Below are 19,966 nucleotides of genomic sequence, written 5' to 3'. Positions count from 1 at the left end.
TGACAAGTCCTTATTTTAGTGATGCCAAACATAATCCAGTCTACAAGGCAAGAGAGAGGTTTTCCAGTGCCTTTGATTTCATTCAATTACGACCTTCTAAAGCCCCACAGAAATGTTATACTTAAAAAGTTTGCCAACCTCCCTGAAAATAACCAAATAAACCAAGCAGTAGATAATGCAGCTAAAACACTAACCTGAAAAAGATAACATCTCCAACCATCTACAAAGATAGCATCTCAAACCATCTACGACCCCAACCTGCTGGTCTTAGACCTTTGACAATGTTATTTGCCAACATGTCTATACAGAAGATCATTTCAGCTGTATTTCTCAAGATGATACTTGATACTGATGTGTCTTGTCATTACATAGTTATAGTTTAGATATAAGAGTTAAGAGATGGTGTTTGAACAGTGTACTCGCTAAATCTTTAAAGGAGGACAGAAGAATAAGTCTTGTAAAAACATAGTGAAAGTCAAAGTGGTACTTTCTTCAATGACTTTTTACAGTGTTGACGGTGTGAGACCTACTTTAGCTAACACATATAAGTCTTAGCTATAAGCCTTGGTTATTTCAATAGAAAGAACCCCCTGGAAAAAACCGCAGCTAGTAGTGGACTAGGGGAACTGACAAGTTTGGGATATGTTTGCAAATGATAGGAGAGACGCTGGATGCAGATAGAGGTAGGTGGTTTGAGGTTCGGTCCTCAGAAACGTTCTTGTAGGTCATTTATAAAGGTTTGGTATACTTATCCCTGTATGAACAATAGGTGTCAAATTTATAGTGATTATATTCATTGGAGTCTTGGATAAGTTGTCTTCTCTCTCTGACCTGTGAGGCATGACTAGAGGAATGGTTGTGGAGAATGTGAGACTGATGGGAACACCATTGTATTTTTTATTCTCAGTATTGCCCGTGCTACCGAAAATCTATTCATATTGCACTTTATTACGTAAAGTGTTAAAGAACTTACTGTACAACTTTATTTCAAAGGACAGGAAAGCATCGGTTTTCGAATTGTTTGCAGAGAAAGTGTATGTCCCACTCTCTTTTTCATTCAGACGATTCAGAATCAGGATATTTTTGGTACTAGAAAAAAGTACAAAAAGATTAAAAAGCACAAACTTTGTTTTAAAAGCCTGAAATGATCCAAAACTTTAGCTAGTTTTACTCCGAACAGTATAGCCTTGGAAGAGTGAATGGCCGCAGAGCCCGATCAGTGGCACATGGAGGCCATATACTGTAGCTCCCTAGTATGGGAGCCTCCAAGTGCTGCCACATCGTAGCTCTTTATGGCACCATGTCACAGAGATATTCTGCCTACAGAAGCAATTCTTCTAGGGGCTAGGGGAGAATACCCCTGTTATTCATCCAATGGAGCATGTCGCATATTGTAAAATGAGAATAATATACCTGTCCATAAATCATCAATTTCTTGCTACATACTTTAGAAAACAGTCTACAAAACAGAATCTATAATTGCCGGGAATATCCTGGAGACTCCTGAAAAAAGGGAAGACCTTCCCGGCCTCCTGGAAGAGCAGGCAAGTCACCCAGGTGCCGTGTGCTGACTAAAAGTATCTTTCCTTGTCCCTGCAATCCTCTTTACTCCTGGGCACCACTGCAAACAATGTCCTTACGCCAGGGCCGGCATCAGGATGTTGTCTGTGGCAGCTTCCAGCAGTAGAGCTTGCAAGCTTCATGAATGAGGAAAGGTGAGTATCTGCAGTCTGGTCGGGGTTGTGTATTAGTTTTGGGGGTCTAGTCAGTTGTCTGTATTTGTTTAGGAAGTCTGGGTCTTTGTTTAGGGGGTCTGGTCTGTGGTCTGTGTTTAGGAGATCTAGTCTAGCGTTTGTATTTGTTTAGGAGTTTGGCATCGGGTCTGTATTTGTTGAGGGGGTTTTATAACCGTCTGTTTTATATAGGGGTTTGGTTTGGTGTTTGTATTCATTTTGGGATGTGGAGATGGGGTTCATTTGCACTACTTCAAATGCTTTAGGTTGTGGGCATCCACTATATGGGGCATATGGAAAATAATTTTGCATACCACACAATTACAGTAATTATTACATCACTTCTTGGAATCTCCCATATGTCACCTCAAAAGTAGGCAAGAATATCATAATTATCTCTTAGATAGTTGCTCAACATACAGTTAGGGGCGATATTATTATACATTAAAGTCAAACCTGTAAGGCCCTTGGTCCTTCATTTTTGATAGAGAACTAACACTCCTTGCATTGCCAGATTTGTTGTGTAGCCAATCCCAGGACAGTTTACTTGGGTAAGCTTTGATATCTACGTTCAGTACCACATTGTCCCCCTTCAATAATGTCATATTTTTTTCCTGTGCCGTTGAAACATCCACAAAGGCTTTTTCTGGAAAGTAAAATAATGCAGTTGTTTTCATTGACTGCTTGGTAAAATTTTTGTATTATTCATACTTTCATCATTTAGTAGTAGCCTAATAAGCAACTCCACGCATAAAATAAGCCCAAAATCAGGGTGGAATTACCTATAGGCATTGTGGGAACAGTGTCTGCTGAAGGGAAAATCTACATCAATAGACTGAACAATGTGTCTTTATGTGTAATTCTATGTTAACTAGACGATCACTGTGCTGTGGGACTGAGAGGAGGACATCCAGGAAGGGACAAGAGGAAGACTGCAGGGGGTGCTGAATGTTGTAAGGGGCGCATTGTAATGTTCTGCTTTATTTTGTAAGAGCAAAAAACATTTTAACACCATTCATGAGTAAAAGAGGACCTGTCAACAGTTCAGTAAAGCCCACTTTTACCTCATGCAATAGGCGCTGTCACACCAATGATGTGAGTGTTATTTGTTTTCCAATCCGTTTTTTACTTTCCGGGTTATGAGCCATATTCTTATTATGCTAATTAGGCTATACTAGCCAAAGGGGCGGTAACACTGAGGTTTCACTGGGGGCGGTGTCTATGTTTGCTGTATGATGCTGTCCTATCAGCTGCATACTGCTTCTCCCCTTTCCTGCACAGCGAGATCTCATGATAGAAGCTGAGCAGTGGCGTAGCTTTAGGGGTCGCAGTTGCGACCAGGCCCCTAAGCCTGGGGGCCCATGGTCCCCCGTTGCCATACAGAAGGCTTGTTAAATACATTTTCTGTGCCGTGAAGCCGGCACTTCCTGGTTACGGTCTTCCTGGTTAGTGAACCATGTGACCGTGTTGTCACGTGACACGTCTTCTAGCCAGTGCATTGGAAGAGCCGGTGCGGAGGACTCCAGGTGAGCTGCAGAGTCTGTATTGTAATGTATTGTGTTGTCTTGTAATGTAATGTAATGTATTGTGTTGGCTTGTAATGTATTGTGTTGTTGTAATGTATTGTGTTGTCTTGTAATGTATTGTGTTGTATTGTGCTGTTTGCGGTGGAGAGTGGGGGGGGCCCGTTAAATTACAGCCCTCCCTCCTTTCTCCACCGCAATCTCCACAATACAACACAATACATTACACACTGTGGATCGCGGCCCCCTGGGGGGTCGTGTAAAGACCTCCGTGGGGTCGCGAGTCACTCACCGAGGTCCTGGTTCCATTCAATGCTGAAGCAAGGAGCTGACGTCTCCTTGATCCAGCATTCACTGTGCCCTGAGCGGCTCTACGCAGGCAGGCGGAATGTAGTGACGGCATCGTGCCTGTCTGCGCCGAGTCACTCATAGCACACACCGGAGGAGGCAAAGGATCCTCCACCCGGCGTAGGAATGGGGATAGGTAAGTAATTATACTATTTTTCTATTATGCACATATGGGGGCATTATACTTCATGGTGGGCTGATATGGCGGGGAGGGGATTATACTGCATGGGGGGCTGATATGGCAGGGGGGCTGATATGGCATGGGGGCTGATAAGATGGGGGCATTATACTGCATGGGGCTGATATGGGGGAATAATACTGTATTGGGGGCTGATATGGGGGGCATTATACCGTATGGGTAGCTCATATGGGGGGAATTATACTGTATGTGGAGCTGATATGGGGGGCATTATACTATGTGGAGCTGATATGGGGGGCATTTTACTGTATTGGGAGGTTGTATGAGGGCATTATACTGTATGGGGAGCTGATATGGGGGGCATTATACTGTATGGGAGCTGATATGGGGGGCACTATACTGTATGGGGGCAGCTATGTGGGGCATTATACTGTGGTGGCTGATATGGGGAGCATTATACGGTATGGGGCTGTTATGGGAGGGGCATTATACTGTATGGGGCAGTTATGGGGCATTATACTATGTGGGGGCAGCTATGGGAGCATTATACTGTGTGGGGGCATTATACTATGGGGGCATTGGGCAAGGCATCTGGGCATAGGCGTGCGCAGGGGTCTGATGATGGTGGTGTTGGGGAGGGGTAGGGGGGCCCAAGCTGAATTCTTGCACCCGGGCCCATGAGCTTTTAGCTACGCCCCTGAATCTGAGATTAATCTGTGCACAGAAGGGGAAAAGCTGTCTGACGCTGATAGGACAGCGTCATACAGCAAACATAGAAACCGCCCCCAATGAAACCTCAGCGTTACTGCCCGTTTGGCTAGTATAGACTAATTAGCATAATAAGAAAATGGCTCATAACCGGAAAGTAAAAAACAAATTGGGATACAAATGACTCTGACATCATCATTATTACATGAGGTAGGAAATTGGGCTTTACTGAATTGGTGATAGGTCCTCTTTAAGGTCTAGACTTCTTGATGCTGGAGTCTAAGGTGCCATATAATCTTAGATGTAAATGTTGTACTGCGCAGAACTTTTCATATACAGTAGGTATGACTTTTTGATATGTAAACTTTTAGGCTAAGTTAAAAAAATCACATTGTATAAGTGATTTTACAATTCTGTTGGTGAGCGAGGATGGCCGGAATGGATCCTAAATGTGACCATAAGGCCAGGATCACATACACAGTTTTGATGCAGTTTTTGTAGACGTTTTGGCTCAGTTTTTTAGCTAAAGCCAGAAGTGGATCCAAAAGGAAAGAGATTCATCAGTTTTTTTTCTTTATACCCTTTCTTCCTTTTGGATCCAATTTTGACTTTGGCTGAAAAAAATTAGCCAAAAACGGCATCAACACTGTGTGTGTGACCCTGACCTAAAGCTTTCTATTATCCTTCTGTCTTTGGGGTCTATGGATTACATATACAATGTGAAGTGCGTATTTTTACATTAGTATGGACTTAGTTATGTCACCTTACCTATAACTTGGAGGTTTGCTGAACTACTATTGGATCCTCCATTGTTTTCCGCAATGCAGGTGTAGTTCCCACTGTCTTCAAATGTCACATTCTGAATAGTGAGAATGGAAGTTACAGTCCAGACACCACCCGCAGGGTCATAGTTTTTTATTGTTGTGGTCTTCTACAAACAAACAAACATAAAACTGTAACTCACAGTTGCCCATTTCTCCATCACAGGAAAACATTAGATTCTTCTAGTTCCTCTGATCCCCTTTCCCTCCATCTATCTCAAATTTTAACATAATGGAGTCGAAGATTTTTTAAAATAATTTCAACATAGCATATGTTAGGGGTTCCACATAGAATAAGTCCGCATGCACACCACATTTGGCAAAGTATACGGTTCTTTTTTATTTCTTTTTTTAAGAAGTTGTGCAAGGTGTCTAATTCATAATTAACTTCTGTGTCTTTGCACGAGAATGGCTCACGCATGTTGTATTTGTAGTACAACTCTCGAGCTCTGTATACTGTCTAAAAATCCCAATAACACCAGAAAGTAAAAAAACTAAAAATTGCATGGCGAGTATTTACCTGTTCAGTTTTGTGTTCCCATTTGATGTTTGACTGTACGTTACTAGTTGCAATGCAGGTAATTATTAAATCTTCTCCTTGAATTCTCATATGTTCGTGGGATGTCAGAGAAACTGAAGGCATGATATGTGCTAAACCAAAAAATATACATATACATATTTCAATAAATTATCTTAGCATTTGGTATAATTAAAAGAAAGTCAGGGTCTAAAGGGGGTGGTGTAGCATTTAGGCTGGGTTCACACAACCTATTTTCAGACGTAAACGAGGCGTATTATGCCTCGTTTTACGTCTGAAAATAGGGCTACAATACGTCGGCAAACATCTGCCCATTCATTTGAATGGGTTTGCCGACGTACTGTGCAGACAACCTGTCATTTACGCGTCGTCGTTTGACAGCTGTCAAACGACGACGCGTAAAAATACAGCCTCGTTCTTCATTGAACTCAATGAAGCACAGCCCAAAATTTACGGCTTTCAGAGAAGCCTCGCAAAATGCGAGGAGGAGCAATTACGGCTGAAACGAGGCAGCTGTTTTCTCCTTGAAAACAGTCTGTCATTTCAGACGTAAAAGCCTGCTACCGTGTGCACATACCCTAAGGGTAAGGCCATAGGAGTGGAACAGAACCGGCCCCGATTCGGCTGACGCCATGTTTTGTGTGGCTGTCAAATTGCCTGCTAATGGCTGCTTGTTGTTGCTGTTAAAACGGCCCTTTACCTGCAAAATTGTGCAGCCATTATTGAATACACCCTGTATGGCCACACTATTTTGCAGGTAAAAAGTCACTTTACTTGCAACAACGTGCTGCCATTAACAGGCAATATTGACATTTCAATAAATTAACCACTGGAATTAAATGAATGTAGTTTTTTTTTTACAATTACCATAGGTGATGAAAAACTTAATCGTGGTGGACTTCTTTTCAATGCCATTCACTTTGGCCTTGCAGTAAAATTTACACTCATCGAGATTCATCTGCACATTCCGGATTGTAAAACCTTTCTTTTTCTCAAATGATATATTTAACTTTTTTCCAGCACAATCTAATGATTCTAAGGAAACTGCAGATTCAGGAATTGAGGGATCTGTTAACAGACACGGAATCAAGGCATCTTTGCCTACTTCAAAACTTAGAATATAGCCATGAAGGTAATTCCAATACTTTGATTCATCTGTAAAAGAAAGCGAGAGAAAACAAAGTGATGAATAAATATATAACTGGGTTGTATGAAATTAGAAAAAAAGGATCTGTTATTCACTTGAATGGAGCTGAACTGCAATACCAGACACAGCCATGGGAGTGGCGCTGTTTCTGGAAAAAAAACACCTTTTTTTCTAATCTCATATCATACAAACCCTTAAAGAAAAACTCCATTTAAAAGTATTAATTCATTTTTTTAATTATTATTGGGGGAGTTAGATTCTTAGTTCAATACTATTACCTTTTACAAAGAGATGCACTGATGCACTTTCCATAGATTTCGAGGAATTATAAACACATGTGTAGGTTGTCGTGCTTTTATAGCCAGCATTTAGTATTTGAAGTGTGTCATTTGTAATATATTTGTTTTTCTTTCCTTGAATGATCCATTTTACAGTTCCATTACCATGACATTTTAAGGTGACATCACTCCCGGCCTGTATAACTGCTTCAGTTATATTTTCTTTACAACCACCAGGCACCAGGTCTTGGTTTTTCAAACCTGACAAACATAGAGACAACAAATACTTAATAAAAAAAAATAATACAAGGTATATATTGATGTACAGAATATCACAGGTCAGTCAATTACAGAGGATATGAAATGGGGCCCTTATTGTTGCTGGTTCATGCTATTACCTGCCATCCCTGGACTGCCTGGAGCTTGAAGAAGAGAAGGGCGGAATTGCCCTTTACTTTTTACCCTCTTACTTGTTTGGTTTTGTGCTGGAGGCAGGGCCTGAATAAGGTTGGTGGAGGCCCCTGTGCAAACGATTTGGTCCACATCTCTGGAACCTGGTCCACGCCTGACCCTCTATCACAGCCACATATAGAAGATGTGGCTGCACATGCACGTGACCCTTACTATATTTATGTGCTGTATCGCAATAAGTTCCGTGCAAGTTTTTCTATATTTGGTGACACCACTCTCATAAATATGTAACTTCACTATGAACATAAGAAGGAAAATTGTGGAAGTCAGAAACACCTTATCACATAGTCAGGAACATGCGTAGACTTGCTCTTTCAGTTAGGGACAAGTGTACACTACTACTATACAAAGACTAATATAACCAATAATACCACCATACAGCGACCATACAGTGGTCAGAAGCCAGGTCTACACAGGAGCTCTGCAGAGTATCACTACGATGCAGACTATTCAAGAGGAAACAGTACTGATCAGACACAGTCACAGGCAGAATCTTCTTAAGTGGCAATCCTTCTATTTCTTCTCCTCCTTGCCCGGACCGCCATAACGACTTCTGATGACCGCAGTTTGTTGCTCAAACATCTTTAACCTCTAACTTCTGCATCCCATCCCCACCGTTTTTAGCAACACAAACCCTACATCCTTCTGCGACCAGCAATACTGTGCTTGCTACCAATATTGTGCCTGCTGCTGCGCCAGCGGCCCCTATTACTGGACCTACAGTGTGGCCCAATTCTATACTGCCAAAATAATAATAATGCCTGAGGACATGGACATAGTTGAATGCAATGGTGCAACAAGAAAATGCTGGGGCCCCCTAGCAAACTGTTGAATCCCCACCCTGCTGAGCATTGACAAGCTTTATGTGAAAGTAAGGTTACATGTGCCCGCCAAGTTGTAGTAAAAAAAACCACAACAATGATACCACATACATCAGACACATAAGTAGAAAATACAGGATTGGGGCAGAAGAGGCACCAAAACCCACACTTGACATCAAACTAAAGGGGTATTCTCATGTCGCAGAATATGTCATAAATATTTAATAGGTGTGGGATCAACCTCATGGACCGGCATCTATGTGGAGAATGGGGTCAGGTGAAGAATTGAGAGCATGTGCGCTGCTCCCTCCATTCACTTCTATAGGAGTTGTGGAAACAGCCGAGCACAGAGAAGTAGGAAACTCTCTAAACGCATGTGATAATCGCTGTATAAGCGCAGTGAGATATCGTGGAATTTCGCATGCAATGTATTCCTGTGGGTTCGAATGACATTGCATGTGTAAAATCACATGACAATCATATAAAAATCAAGTAAATACCCTTCCTCTACTATTATCGTAGGTAGCATATCACATATGAGTTTGTGCTATGACTTTGCATCTCAACATATCTCATATCTCTGCTGTGCAAACCAGTCCAAGGATGAGTCACAAAACCACGATAGAACCACTACCTGTTGATTCACCCTAAGACATTAATATCTGTTAGATATTTAGCACCCACTACACATTTATTAGACTTTTTACCACAGTTCCAAATTGTTAACTTTAGCTCCTCTTCGCTTAGTGAACATCACAACTATCAATTATACACATTTATGGTACTGTCAGTTGTTTGGACACACGAGACTGAGATTATGTTTCTTGTGATCTTGAAGACATTTCAATCTAAAGGCTTCTTATTAAATATAATTATATTATAAACATTATTTTTTTAATGTTTGTGCTGTTTTTATTTTATATTTTTATTGTTACTATGCACACATATTTCACACTGGAAATGATAGCTCACATGTCAGCTTTGCTTTATAGACTGGGAAAAAATAAGCAGAGTCATGTCATTATCATTAGCAGGTGGACGAAATAATGACAGCTGTACTGTATTGCTGGAGTACTATATAATGCAGGATAGTAACACTATACACATAGATAAGGCTCTGTATGCATCTTCCATGTCACTCTCTGGTCTCTGGGGAGGGGTTGTATTCCATAAATTCCTGGAAATTATAGTAATCTATGATATTTCCCTGTCAATTAACTCCCAATTATTTCAGCTGCTACAGTATAAAGCCACAAAAATTAACTAATTTGCAATTAAGCAAAAAGAAGCCCTAATTTGCGGCTAACTACATGGAGTATAAGCTAAAATATAACTTGTATTGAATATTTCTAAATAGACAAAACAAAAATCAAACGTATTAAAAGTTAGCCAATGCTCACTGACAGTGAGGAGTTTGTATGGCACGTTGCCAGAAATGCACTCGGTCAGTACGATAATGTATGAATATTTAAAGAGAAGCCTCCCCGACATGTGTTTCGCTAGCGTCCTCAGGGGTTCAAATGGGGCTTACGTAGCGAAAGATGTTGGGGGGGGGGGGGGTTCTCTTTATGTTTTAGCTTCAATGCTCTATTGGCAGTTAGCTACAGTCTCAATCATGTTTATGTAAATACAGCGTTTTGCAGGCGTGTAACGTCTGTGGTCACTGACCACGAACTCCTTCCGTACAGTCGACGCCCTTCTCTCCAGAGATGTCTACACATACGGCCGTCCTGTTCCACAGTGACTACCAGGGTGCGCTCGCGAGCTCAGTCTAGACTTAAAGAGGCTCTGTCACCACATTATAACTGAGCTATCTCCTACATAAGGAGATCGGCGCTATAATGTAGGTGACAGTAATGCTTTTTATTTAGAAAAACGATCTATTTTAAACCACTTTATGAGCGATTTTTAGCTTTATGCTAATGAGTTTCTTAATGCCCAAGTGGGCGTGTTTTACTTTAGACCAAGTGGGCGTTGTACAGAGGAGTGTATGACGCTGACCAATCAGTGACCAATCAGCGTCATACACTTCTCTCCATTCATTTACACTGCACTAGCGATATAGCTATATCGCTATGTGCAGCCACATACACAAACACTAACATTACTGCAGTGTCCTGATAATGAATATACATCACTACCAGCCTGGACGTGATATTTATTCAGAATCCTGACACTTCTGAATCTTTTCTGTGCGATTCCAGCAAGGCAAGCGTAATCACGCGAGACTACGATGTAACCTGTCATTTCAAACGAGATTACGCTAGAACATTTTTGTGTCGTTACAATCACATCTCTATGATGTGATCGTAGCGGCGTTATAGTGTGCTTACTGCTGGGGAAGGAATTAACTTCTGTCTGTGATGGTCACTTTACTGGGGTAGCTGATGGTCACTTTACTGGGGGAGCTGATGGTCACTTTACTGGGGGAGATGATGGTCACTTTACAGGGGGAGATGATGGTCACTTTACTGGGGAGATGATGGTCACTTTACTGGGAGATCTGATGGTCACTTTACTGGGGGAGTTGATGGTCACTTTACTGGGAGATCTCATGGTCACTTTACTGGGAGATCTGATGGTCACTTTACTGGGAGATCTGATGGTCACTTTACTGGGGGAGCTGATGGTCACTTTACAGGGGGGCTGATTGTCACTTTACAGGGGGGCTGATGGTCACTTTACAGGGGGGCTGATGGTCACTTTACTGGGGGGGCTGATGGTCACTTTGCTGGGGGGGCTGATGGTCACTTTACTGGGGGATCTCATGGTCACTTTACTGGAGGGGCTGATGGTCCCTTTACTGAGGAAGCTGATGGTCACTTTACTGGGTAGGTTGATGGTCACTTTACTGGGGGTCTGATGGTCACTTTAATGGGGTGGCTGATGGTCACTTTACTAAGGGGGCTTGTGGGTGGGGGGCTGATGGTCATTTTACTGTGAGTAGGGGGCTGATGGTGATTGTACTGGGAGTGGGGGGCTGGTGGTAATTTTACTGTGAGGGGGGCTGAAGGTCCTTTTACTGTGAGTGCGGGGCTGATGGTCATTTTACTGTGAGTGGGGGGCTGATGGTAATTTTACTGTAAGTGGTGGGCTGATGGTAATTTTACTGTGAGTGTGGGGCTGATGGTCATTACTGTGAGTGGGGGGCTGATGGTAATTTTACTGTGAGTGGGGGGCTGATGGTCATTTGACTGTGAGTGGGGGGCTGATGGTCAATTTGCTGTGAGTGGGGGCTAATGGTCTTTGAGCGGTTTCTCCCTCTGACCTCCAATTGAAATCAATAGGAGGCAGAAAAAACCTGCTGCGCACGTTTGGAGTGCTTTTTTGCCTGCGGTATTTGCATTAGCTTCAACAGCTTAAAAAAAACCATGGGCAAAAAACACAACGAAAAAAACACAAAAAAAACATAAATTCAAAATCTGAGGAAAGGAATTTTGAGGCAGATTTTTTCTGCCTTACAAAAAATGCTGCGTGAACATAACCTGAAAGTGTAGTGCTTGTTTTTTTAGCCATTTTTTGTCTTTTTGTAAACAATTTTTGGTAGGGGGTGCCCTGAGGAATTTTTTTATTCCAGAATTGCCTAGAGCCTGAAAATGTTGGCGAAACACTGCCATAGACTGTGACTGTGAATGGAACACATCGCGCTTGCTCCAACGCCGCTCCATTCAATGTCCTCCTCAATCCTCACACTATCCGTTTGTAGTTATGTACCTTGCACATCATGTTTGATAGATCTCTTATATGTATTTTTTAATTAAAAGTGGGTAGAATCTCAGCACAAGGGAGATAGCAAACATTCTTTAATGGGGTTGTACAGGATTAGGAAAACCTAGCTGCTGTTTTCCAAAAACAGCGCCACACCTGTCTATGTGTTCTGTCTGGTGTTGTAGTTCATCTCCAGTGAAGTAAATGTGGCTGAGATGCAATATGATATGCAAACTGTGGACAGAGGTGGCACTGGTTTAATTCTGTACAATCTCTCTAATATCTCCTTAGAGGATGTTCTCCTCTCTCTTCTGCTGAGCTCCGATTTTGCTTTTGATCAAAAAAAAAAGTATGGGACAGCAGATCTTCCAAACATGATGTGCCTGGGGTCTTCGTTGTCCCATCATTTTGTGTTTTAACAAGACAGCGACCCAGGCCCCATCTCTAATATATACCTTGCACGGTACACATTTTTTGAGAGTCGTCTCTGTATTGAATAGCGTAGCCAATATAGTTTAAAAAAAAAGGTGTGCTGATGCATACCTCCCCAATTTATGCCAAAAGGACACTCGTGGGTCAATGATGCCCTACGGACACGTTCAGCGTATACAACGGAAGCATATCCCATGCGTATAGATCTAACAAACACTGGAAAAGCAGTGGGAATAGAGCCTTATCTGACCTACACCCAAAAGACAGGGTTTGGGTTGAGTTGACTGGAGAGTAAAGAGGGCGGACAACAAGTGCTTATCCTCTTTTGGAATTCTTCCAGACTGTTGGAATATCATCCCTGGTGGTTATCTCATGAAGTTATATGAGAGAATGGCAATAGTGGGTCAAGCTGTTATTAAGACCAAGGGTGGTTACTTTGTCGGAGCCAAGAGTTCATGGCAACATATGGTGCAATTTAGAGTGTATGGTCCTATGTACTGTAGTTCTCACAGTTGTGCACGGCGAAAATGATTTTGCAACGTTTACAAGAAAAAAACCCACAACTTCTGGGGAGAAGCATTTTAGATAGTTCAGCAGAAAATGTTCTACCAATAAAGATAAGGAAGTGAGACCTGAGGGACAATGTATAAGTGGAGAGGGACTGTGCGTGTATTGTGAGGACACGTTGTAAGACTCAGGAAACATGTTGCATAAAGAAATTGGTTTTCTTCCCTCTTGCAATAATATCCCCATCTTTTCTGGTTGACTTCTGCTTTCTTATTGTTGATATTCTAGTGAAAGCCTTCAGTCCTAACACGTATAGACCTGGAAACATCTCGATCCATTCAAATTAAGTTGTAGCGTGAGCACTTATTGGCTTAGTTTTAAAGACTTTTTTTGTATCGTGTTCACTACTACGAAAAAATGGATAAATATAGTAATAATTTTTGAAAAAAATTATAGTTTAAAAATATTAATGTTCTAGATTATTCTAACTATATTTGATTTAAGCCTATATCCTCAACATTTTTCTGTATGAAATCCACGCAATAAAAAAAAAAAAATGTAAGCAGATTTATCGTACTGAAAGGGCTTATTCACACGAACGAGTGTTGAATCGGCTGCGAAAAACGTCTATTTTTCCCTGCCGATTTGCATTCGTGCGGGACCCGATTACACAGATCCCTCATAGGCTTGAGTCTATTGAGGCATCCATGAAAATTGGCAAAAATAGGACATGTTCTATTTTTTCACAGGCCGTTCACATGGTCCGTTAAAAAAAATGGCCATGTGAATAGCCCCATAGAAGTACATTGATTTTAATGCAGCTGTATGACGGCCGTTCGTGTGAATAAGCCTTAATTCTGTTGTCCTAGGTCAGGAGTCTCAGGACCTATGATGAGTGCCAACACGCCTGTATTACTGGCTCCAACATTACAAAACGTAAAATCTTGCACCCCTTAAACCATTGGTGAATCATTTTTCCACCTTCATAAATAAAACTCTACCATCTCGGAGGCCCCTTCTGTGACATTCTAATAGGGAATATGTATAGAGGGTGTCTTCATGAGAAACCTCTTCCCATATACCCTATTATGACATAGAAAGTCCTTATTTTTAGCCTTTATTATCCTGAGTGGAGGGATTCTAAGAAATTCTAACAGAAAATGTCTCTTAATCTGGTATTTAATAATACATTTCCCATGGAGCGTATGGCTAGCCCCAATTTCCATCTGCGAAAATGTCTGATTAATGGTGATTCAGAAGCCGAGCCAATGGAAATAAGCTTGTTGCTGGACTGGCTACAGTTTAGTAGCGGGTTGTCTTGATGAGATAAGTCCTGTAAATATTCTAAAGGTTAATTCTCACCAACTCACCAGAAATTAAAAAATAATACTGCAAAACAATTACTAGCCAATAAAATATAATGGGGAAAATTTATCAAAACTAGTTCGAAGTGGCAGAGTTGTTCCATAGCAACCTATCAGATTCCTTCTCTCATTTTTAAAAGGGTTTCTGAAAATGACTAGTTTAGATGAATCACCCCAATTATGTTTTATAAAGTCAAAAAAGTACTAATTGACTTGGTGGGAGATGGGAGAGTGTTGTGAGCATGCTTAGTGCTGTGCAGGGAGGCAGAGGAAAGAGGGGGAACTGAGCTTTCCCCATCACCTATGATGAATGTTGTTATCTGCCTCCAGTTTCGTAATAGAGATATTACCTTTTTGTTATGGTTCTGGTTATGGTTTGTGTTGATTGCCATTGGATCCGACCATGAATCACTTGGAATTTTATAAGTTTCTTAGAGTAAGACATCTGCTGAATTCCTTACCTTCTTTCAGCAATTCACCTAAATCCACTTTTGAACTTTCATTGAATAATCTAGATAAAACTTCTAAAGGTATATAAAAAATGTATAATGTATTGTGTGAAAGATTGCTTCGGGATACGTTTTCTTGTCTGGGTCACTGGGAGAGAGATCTGGGAATCCCTATCAGCATACGGGATTGGGAATCGACGTTCAATCTAGCCTGTTCTCATTCTAAATATTCTACACATTTGGAGGCATCTCGAAAAATATTGTATAGATGGTATTATACCCCCAGCCGTTTGTCGTGCATATATCCAACGTCATCTGACAGGTGTTGGAGATGCCTAACTTCTAAAGGTACTATGCTTCATGTATTCTGGGAATGTAGAATATTATCAAGCTTTTGGCAGCAGGTGGAACATTTTTTTCGATCTATTATAGGGGTTGATATTACGCTTACACCAGCTTTAGCTCTATTACAGGTCTATTGGGTTTGGCAGATTTCTCTCCGGGTGATATAAATTAAATTTTTCATATGTTATTGTCTGCAAAAATATTAATTGCAAAATACTGGAAATCTACAACAGTGCCTAAAATGAGTGAATTGGTATTATATGTCAATAATAAGGGTATGTGCACACGTAGTGACCAAAAACGTCTGAAAATCCAGAGCTGTTTTCAAGTGAAAACAGACCCTGCTTTTCAGACGTTTTTTGACCAACTCGCATTTTTCGCGGCGTTATTCGCGCCGTTTTCGCGCCGTTTTTTACGTCCGTTTTTGGAGCTGTTTTCATTGGATTCTATGAGAAAACAGCTCCAAAAACGTCCAAAGAAGTGTCCTGCACTTCTTTTGACGAGGCTGTATTTTTACGCGTCGTCGTTTGACAGCTGTCAAACGACGACGCCAGTGGCGGATTATCATTAGGGCGTTTCGGGCCTTCGCCCGGGGCCCAAGGCTGCCAGGGGGCCCAAGGCTCCCAGGGGGCCTATGACCGCCCGAACCCCCTCATACCCAGTGGCGTCGCTAGCACCGGAGGGAGCCCCGGTGCCAGGACCGCACCTGTCAGGCGAGGGGAGCTTCGCTTCTACTTAGCAGCCTGGTCTGTGCTGCTATAGAAGCTCCCCCTCCAGCCCCCCTTCCCTGCTCTAAACATCTCTCCTCTGCTGCTAGCTGTCGGGACATGGGGGAGGGGAGACTGTCGGCGGGCTCTGTGCTGTGAGCAGGAGAAGAGCTGCAGTGAAGACATAAAAGGTAAGTGCATGTGTGTTTAATGTCCATATTCATGTATGTTTAATATCCATATTCATGTATGTTTAATGTCCATATTCATGTATGTTTAATGTCCATATTCATGTATGTTTAATGTCCATATTCATGTATGTTTAATGTCCATATTCATGTTTGTTTAATGTCCATATTCGTGTGTGTTTAATGTCCATATTCATGTATGTTTAATGTCCATATTCATGTGTTTACAAGGTGTACTTTGTGTATAATGTGCATACTCGTGTATAATGTGCCTACTTTGTGTATAATGTGCATACTTGTGTATAATGTGCCTACTTTGTGTATAATGTGCATACTCGTGTATAATGTGCCTACTTTGTGTATAATGTGCATACTCGTATGTACTTTGTGTACTATGCATACTTTGTGTATAATGTGCCTACTTTGTGTACTTTGTGCATAATGTGTGTACTTTGTGTACTGTGCGTACTTTGTGCATAATGTGCGTACTTTGTACTGTGCGTACTTTGTGCATAATGTGCGTACTTTGTGCATAATGTGCGTACTTTGTACTGTGCGTACTTTGTGCATAATGTGCGTACTTTGTGCGTACTTTGTGCATAATGTGCATACTTTGTGCATAATGTGCGTACTTTGTGCATAATGTGGTACTTTGTGTACTGTGCATACTTTGTGCATAATGTGCCTACTTTGTGCATAATGTGCGTACTTTGTGCATACTGTGCGTACTTTGTGCATAATGTGCCTACTTTGTGCATAATGTGCGTACTTTGTGCATAATGTCCTTACTTTGTGCATAATGTGCGTACTTTGTGCATAATGTGGTACTTTGTGTACTGTGCGTACTTTGTGCATAATGTGCCTACTTTGTGTACTTTGTGCATAATGTGTGTACTGTGCGTACTTTGTGCATAATGTGCGTACTTTGTGCGTACTTTGTGCATAATGTGCATACTTTGTGCATAATGTGCGTACTTTGTGCATAATGTGGTACTTTGTGTACTGTGCATACTTTGTGCATAATGTGCCTACTTTGTGCATAATGTGCGTACTTTGTGTACTGTGCATACTTTGTGCATAATGTGCCTACTTTGTGCATAATGTGGGTACTTTGTGCATAATGTCCTTACTTTGTGCATAATGTGCGTACTTTGTGCATAATGTGGTACTTTGTGTACTGTGCGTACTTTGTGCATAATGTGCCTACTTTGTGCATAATGTGCGTACTTTGTACTGTGCGTACTTTGTGCATAATGTGCGTACTTTGTGCGTACTTTGTGCATAATGTGCATACTTTGTGCATAATGTGCCTACTTTGTGCATAATGTGCGTACTTTGTGTACTTTGTGCATAATGTGCGTACTTTGTGCATAATGTGCCTACTTTGTGCATAATGTGCGTACTTTGTGCATAATGTCCTTACTTTGTGCATAATGTGCGTACTTTGTGCATAATGTGGTACTTTGTGTACTGTGCGTACTTTGTGCATAATGTGCCTACTTTGTGTACTTTGTGCATAATGTGCGTACTTTGTGCATAATGTGGTACTTTGTGTACTGTGCGTACTTTGTGCATAATGTGCCTACTTTGTGTACTTTGTGCATAATGTGCCTACTTTGCGTACTTTGTGCATAATGTGCGTACTTTGTGCATAATGTGCGTACTTTGTGCATAATGTGCCTACTTTGTGTACTTTGTGCATAATGTGCGTACTTTGTGTACTGTGTGTACTTTGTGCATAATGTGCCTACTTTGTGTACTAGTGTTTAGGTAGTGTTAGCAATAGTTACGGCGCGGCAGGGTGGTGGTGGAGAAGGGGGGCCCAAGTTTGGGTAACAGCCCAGGGCCCATGGTCTTCTTAATCCGCCACTGGACAACGCATAAATAACAGGTCGTCTGCACAGTACGTCGGCAAACCCATTCAAATGAATGGGCAGATGTTTGCCGACGTATTGTAGCCCTATTTTCAGACGTAAAACGAGGCATAATACGCCTCGTTTACGTCTAAAAATAGGTCGTGTGAACCCAGCCTAATTGTATTATGGAACGCTCTCTAGCCTCTATTCAAGGTTCATATAAATATAATCTCTTGTGGGAACAGTGGACAAATTCTAACTATTATAATTCCATTTTGTGAATTACTCGTCTAAATGTATGGTCATGTCAGCATGCCTCGGATAGGACTTTGTATGTTTTACTTTCTGTTTATGTGTAAAAAAAAATTGTAGCCAAATTTTTACGCTTATATTTGCAAGGTTTCGTTGATGTATGTAATCATTGTGAATCTATTGGTTCAATAAAAATATGGTTTATTAAAAAAAAAAAAAAAAAAGAATGTAGAAGATATAAGTAATAGTCCACTGTACATGATCCTGTTCCAGGTGATATTTTTTATTTTGTCATTGGTTTCACTGTATTTTAAAAATATCCCAAATTCTCTTGAACATCTGCGTTGTTTCAAGACCTTTCTAAGAATTCATCGTTTGACCACTGAACGCTGCTTTCAATTCCTCAATTGTACACGCAAGATGTATCCTTTGTAAAGTTATATGGCTAAAAATTCTATGAGGCACTTCTTAACAATAAACAGATTTCTAAATGGAGCTACACTATATGGACAAAAGTATTGGGACATACCACTTAATCATTGAATTCAGGTGTTTCATTCAGTCCCATTGGCACAGGTGTATAATATCCAGCACCTCGCCATGTAGTCGCCTTTACAAACATTTGTGAAAGAACGGGTTGTTCTAAATAGATGACTGAATTCCTGTGTGGTCCTGTAATCGGACGCCACCATTGTAACAAGTTACATTTTTTCCCTCCTAGATATTCCACGATCTACTGTGAGTGGTATTATTCTGAAGTGAAGGGTCATCTTAATGCTTCAAGCTATCAAGACATTTTGGACAATTGTGGCTTCCAAATTTGTGGGAACAGTTTGGGGTTCTGCCCTTTTCTGTTCCAGCATGCAAAGTTTTATTTATCTCAACACATTTGATTTGCAAATTTGCTAATTAGTATTACAGTCTAGTTATACACTACGCTTTGGGAAAATCTTTAAAAGTAGGTATTTATCTGTGAATAATTTAGATCAATATTTTTCTAAAGAGAAGCCACTTAGAAAAATAGAAGGTTTGCCTCTGTTTTGTCTAAATTAACCAACCACATTTCTGTTCTACATCGGACTGGCCCCATAGAGTAACAGGAAAGCCTCTCTCAGACAACCCCATTTGGAGGTGGGTTTGAAGCCGATCACTTGTCACTAGGGTCTATTTTTTATGGGATGCTTGACAAATAACCTAGTAGATCTTATTGATGATATGTCCTGGTTTTATATATGAAAATGTTTGTTTAAAAAGCCGAACAGAAACAAAGGGGCTGAGTGCTCACACGAGCGCTTCTGCTGCTTCTTTTTTGAGATTGGTGGGAGTCTCAGTGCTCGGACCCCCACCAATCAAAACGTCTGACATTTCACTATGACATGTCAGAAGTTTGTTGAACGTTTACTTACCCTTTCAGTCATGAATATGGCTAGATTTGCTGGCAGCTGATAAAACACGGGACTAAAGACTATTCAATATTGTTGATCTCAGGGTCCACTGTTACAGGTGGAGGGGTTTGTTTAGTTATAGTCAGGACCAAATTAGCGTGAGGACTCCTCCCCAGTAGCAGTGTAATTTATGTGTGGGTACTTACACTGGATATAATCAATAAATTATTGTTTTCAGGTTCTGCT

General features: G+C 41.1%; 1 protein-coding gene across 1 annotated transcript in view; it reads right to left on the bottom strand.

Moving 5' to 3' along the window:
* Window positions 1-19,966, bottom strand: part of CSF1R (colony stimulating factor 1 receptor) — a 58,459-nt gene that overhangs the window by 29,190 nt on the left and 9,303 nt on the right. Inside the window, exons 2-7 of the mRNA XM_075856187.1 lie at window positions 7,236-7,496; window positions 6,678-6,965; window positions 5,793-5,923; window positions 5,220-5,382; window positions 2,190-2,379; window positions 974-1,089 (exon numbers count right to left, since the gene is read on the bottom strand). Coding sequence (XP_075712302.1) covers window positions 974-1,089; window positions 2,190-2,379; window positions 5,220-5,382; window positions 5,793-5,923; window positions 6,678-6,965; window positions 7,236-7,496 — 1,149 coding nt within the window. The remainder of the gene's footprint in view (window positions 1-973; window positions 1,090-2,189; window positions 2,380-5,219; window positions 5,383-5,792; window positions 5,924-6,677; window positions 6,966-7,235; window positions 7,497-19,966) is intronic.

The sequence above is a fragment of the Rhinoderma darwinii genome, chromosome 3 (assembly GCF_050947455.1).
Source record: "Rhinoderma darwinii isolate aRhiDar2 chromosome 3, aRhiDar2.hap1, whole genome shotgun sequence".
In the NCBI taxonomy this organism is placed as follows: domain Eukaryota; kingdom Metazoa; phylum Chordata; class Amphibia; order Anura; family Rhinodermatidae; genus Rhinoderma; species Rhinoderma darwinii.
This window is presented reverse-complemented; position numbering and strand designations above follow the sequence as displayed.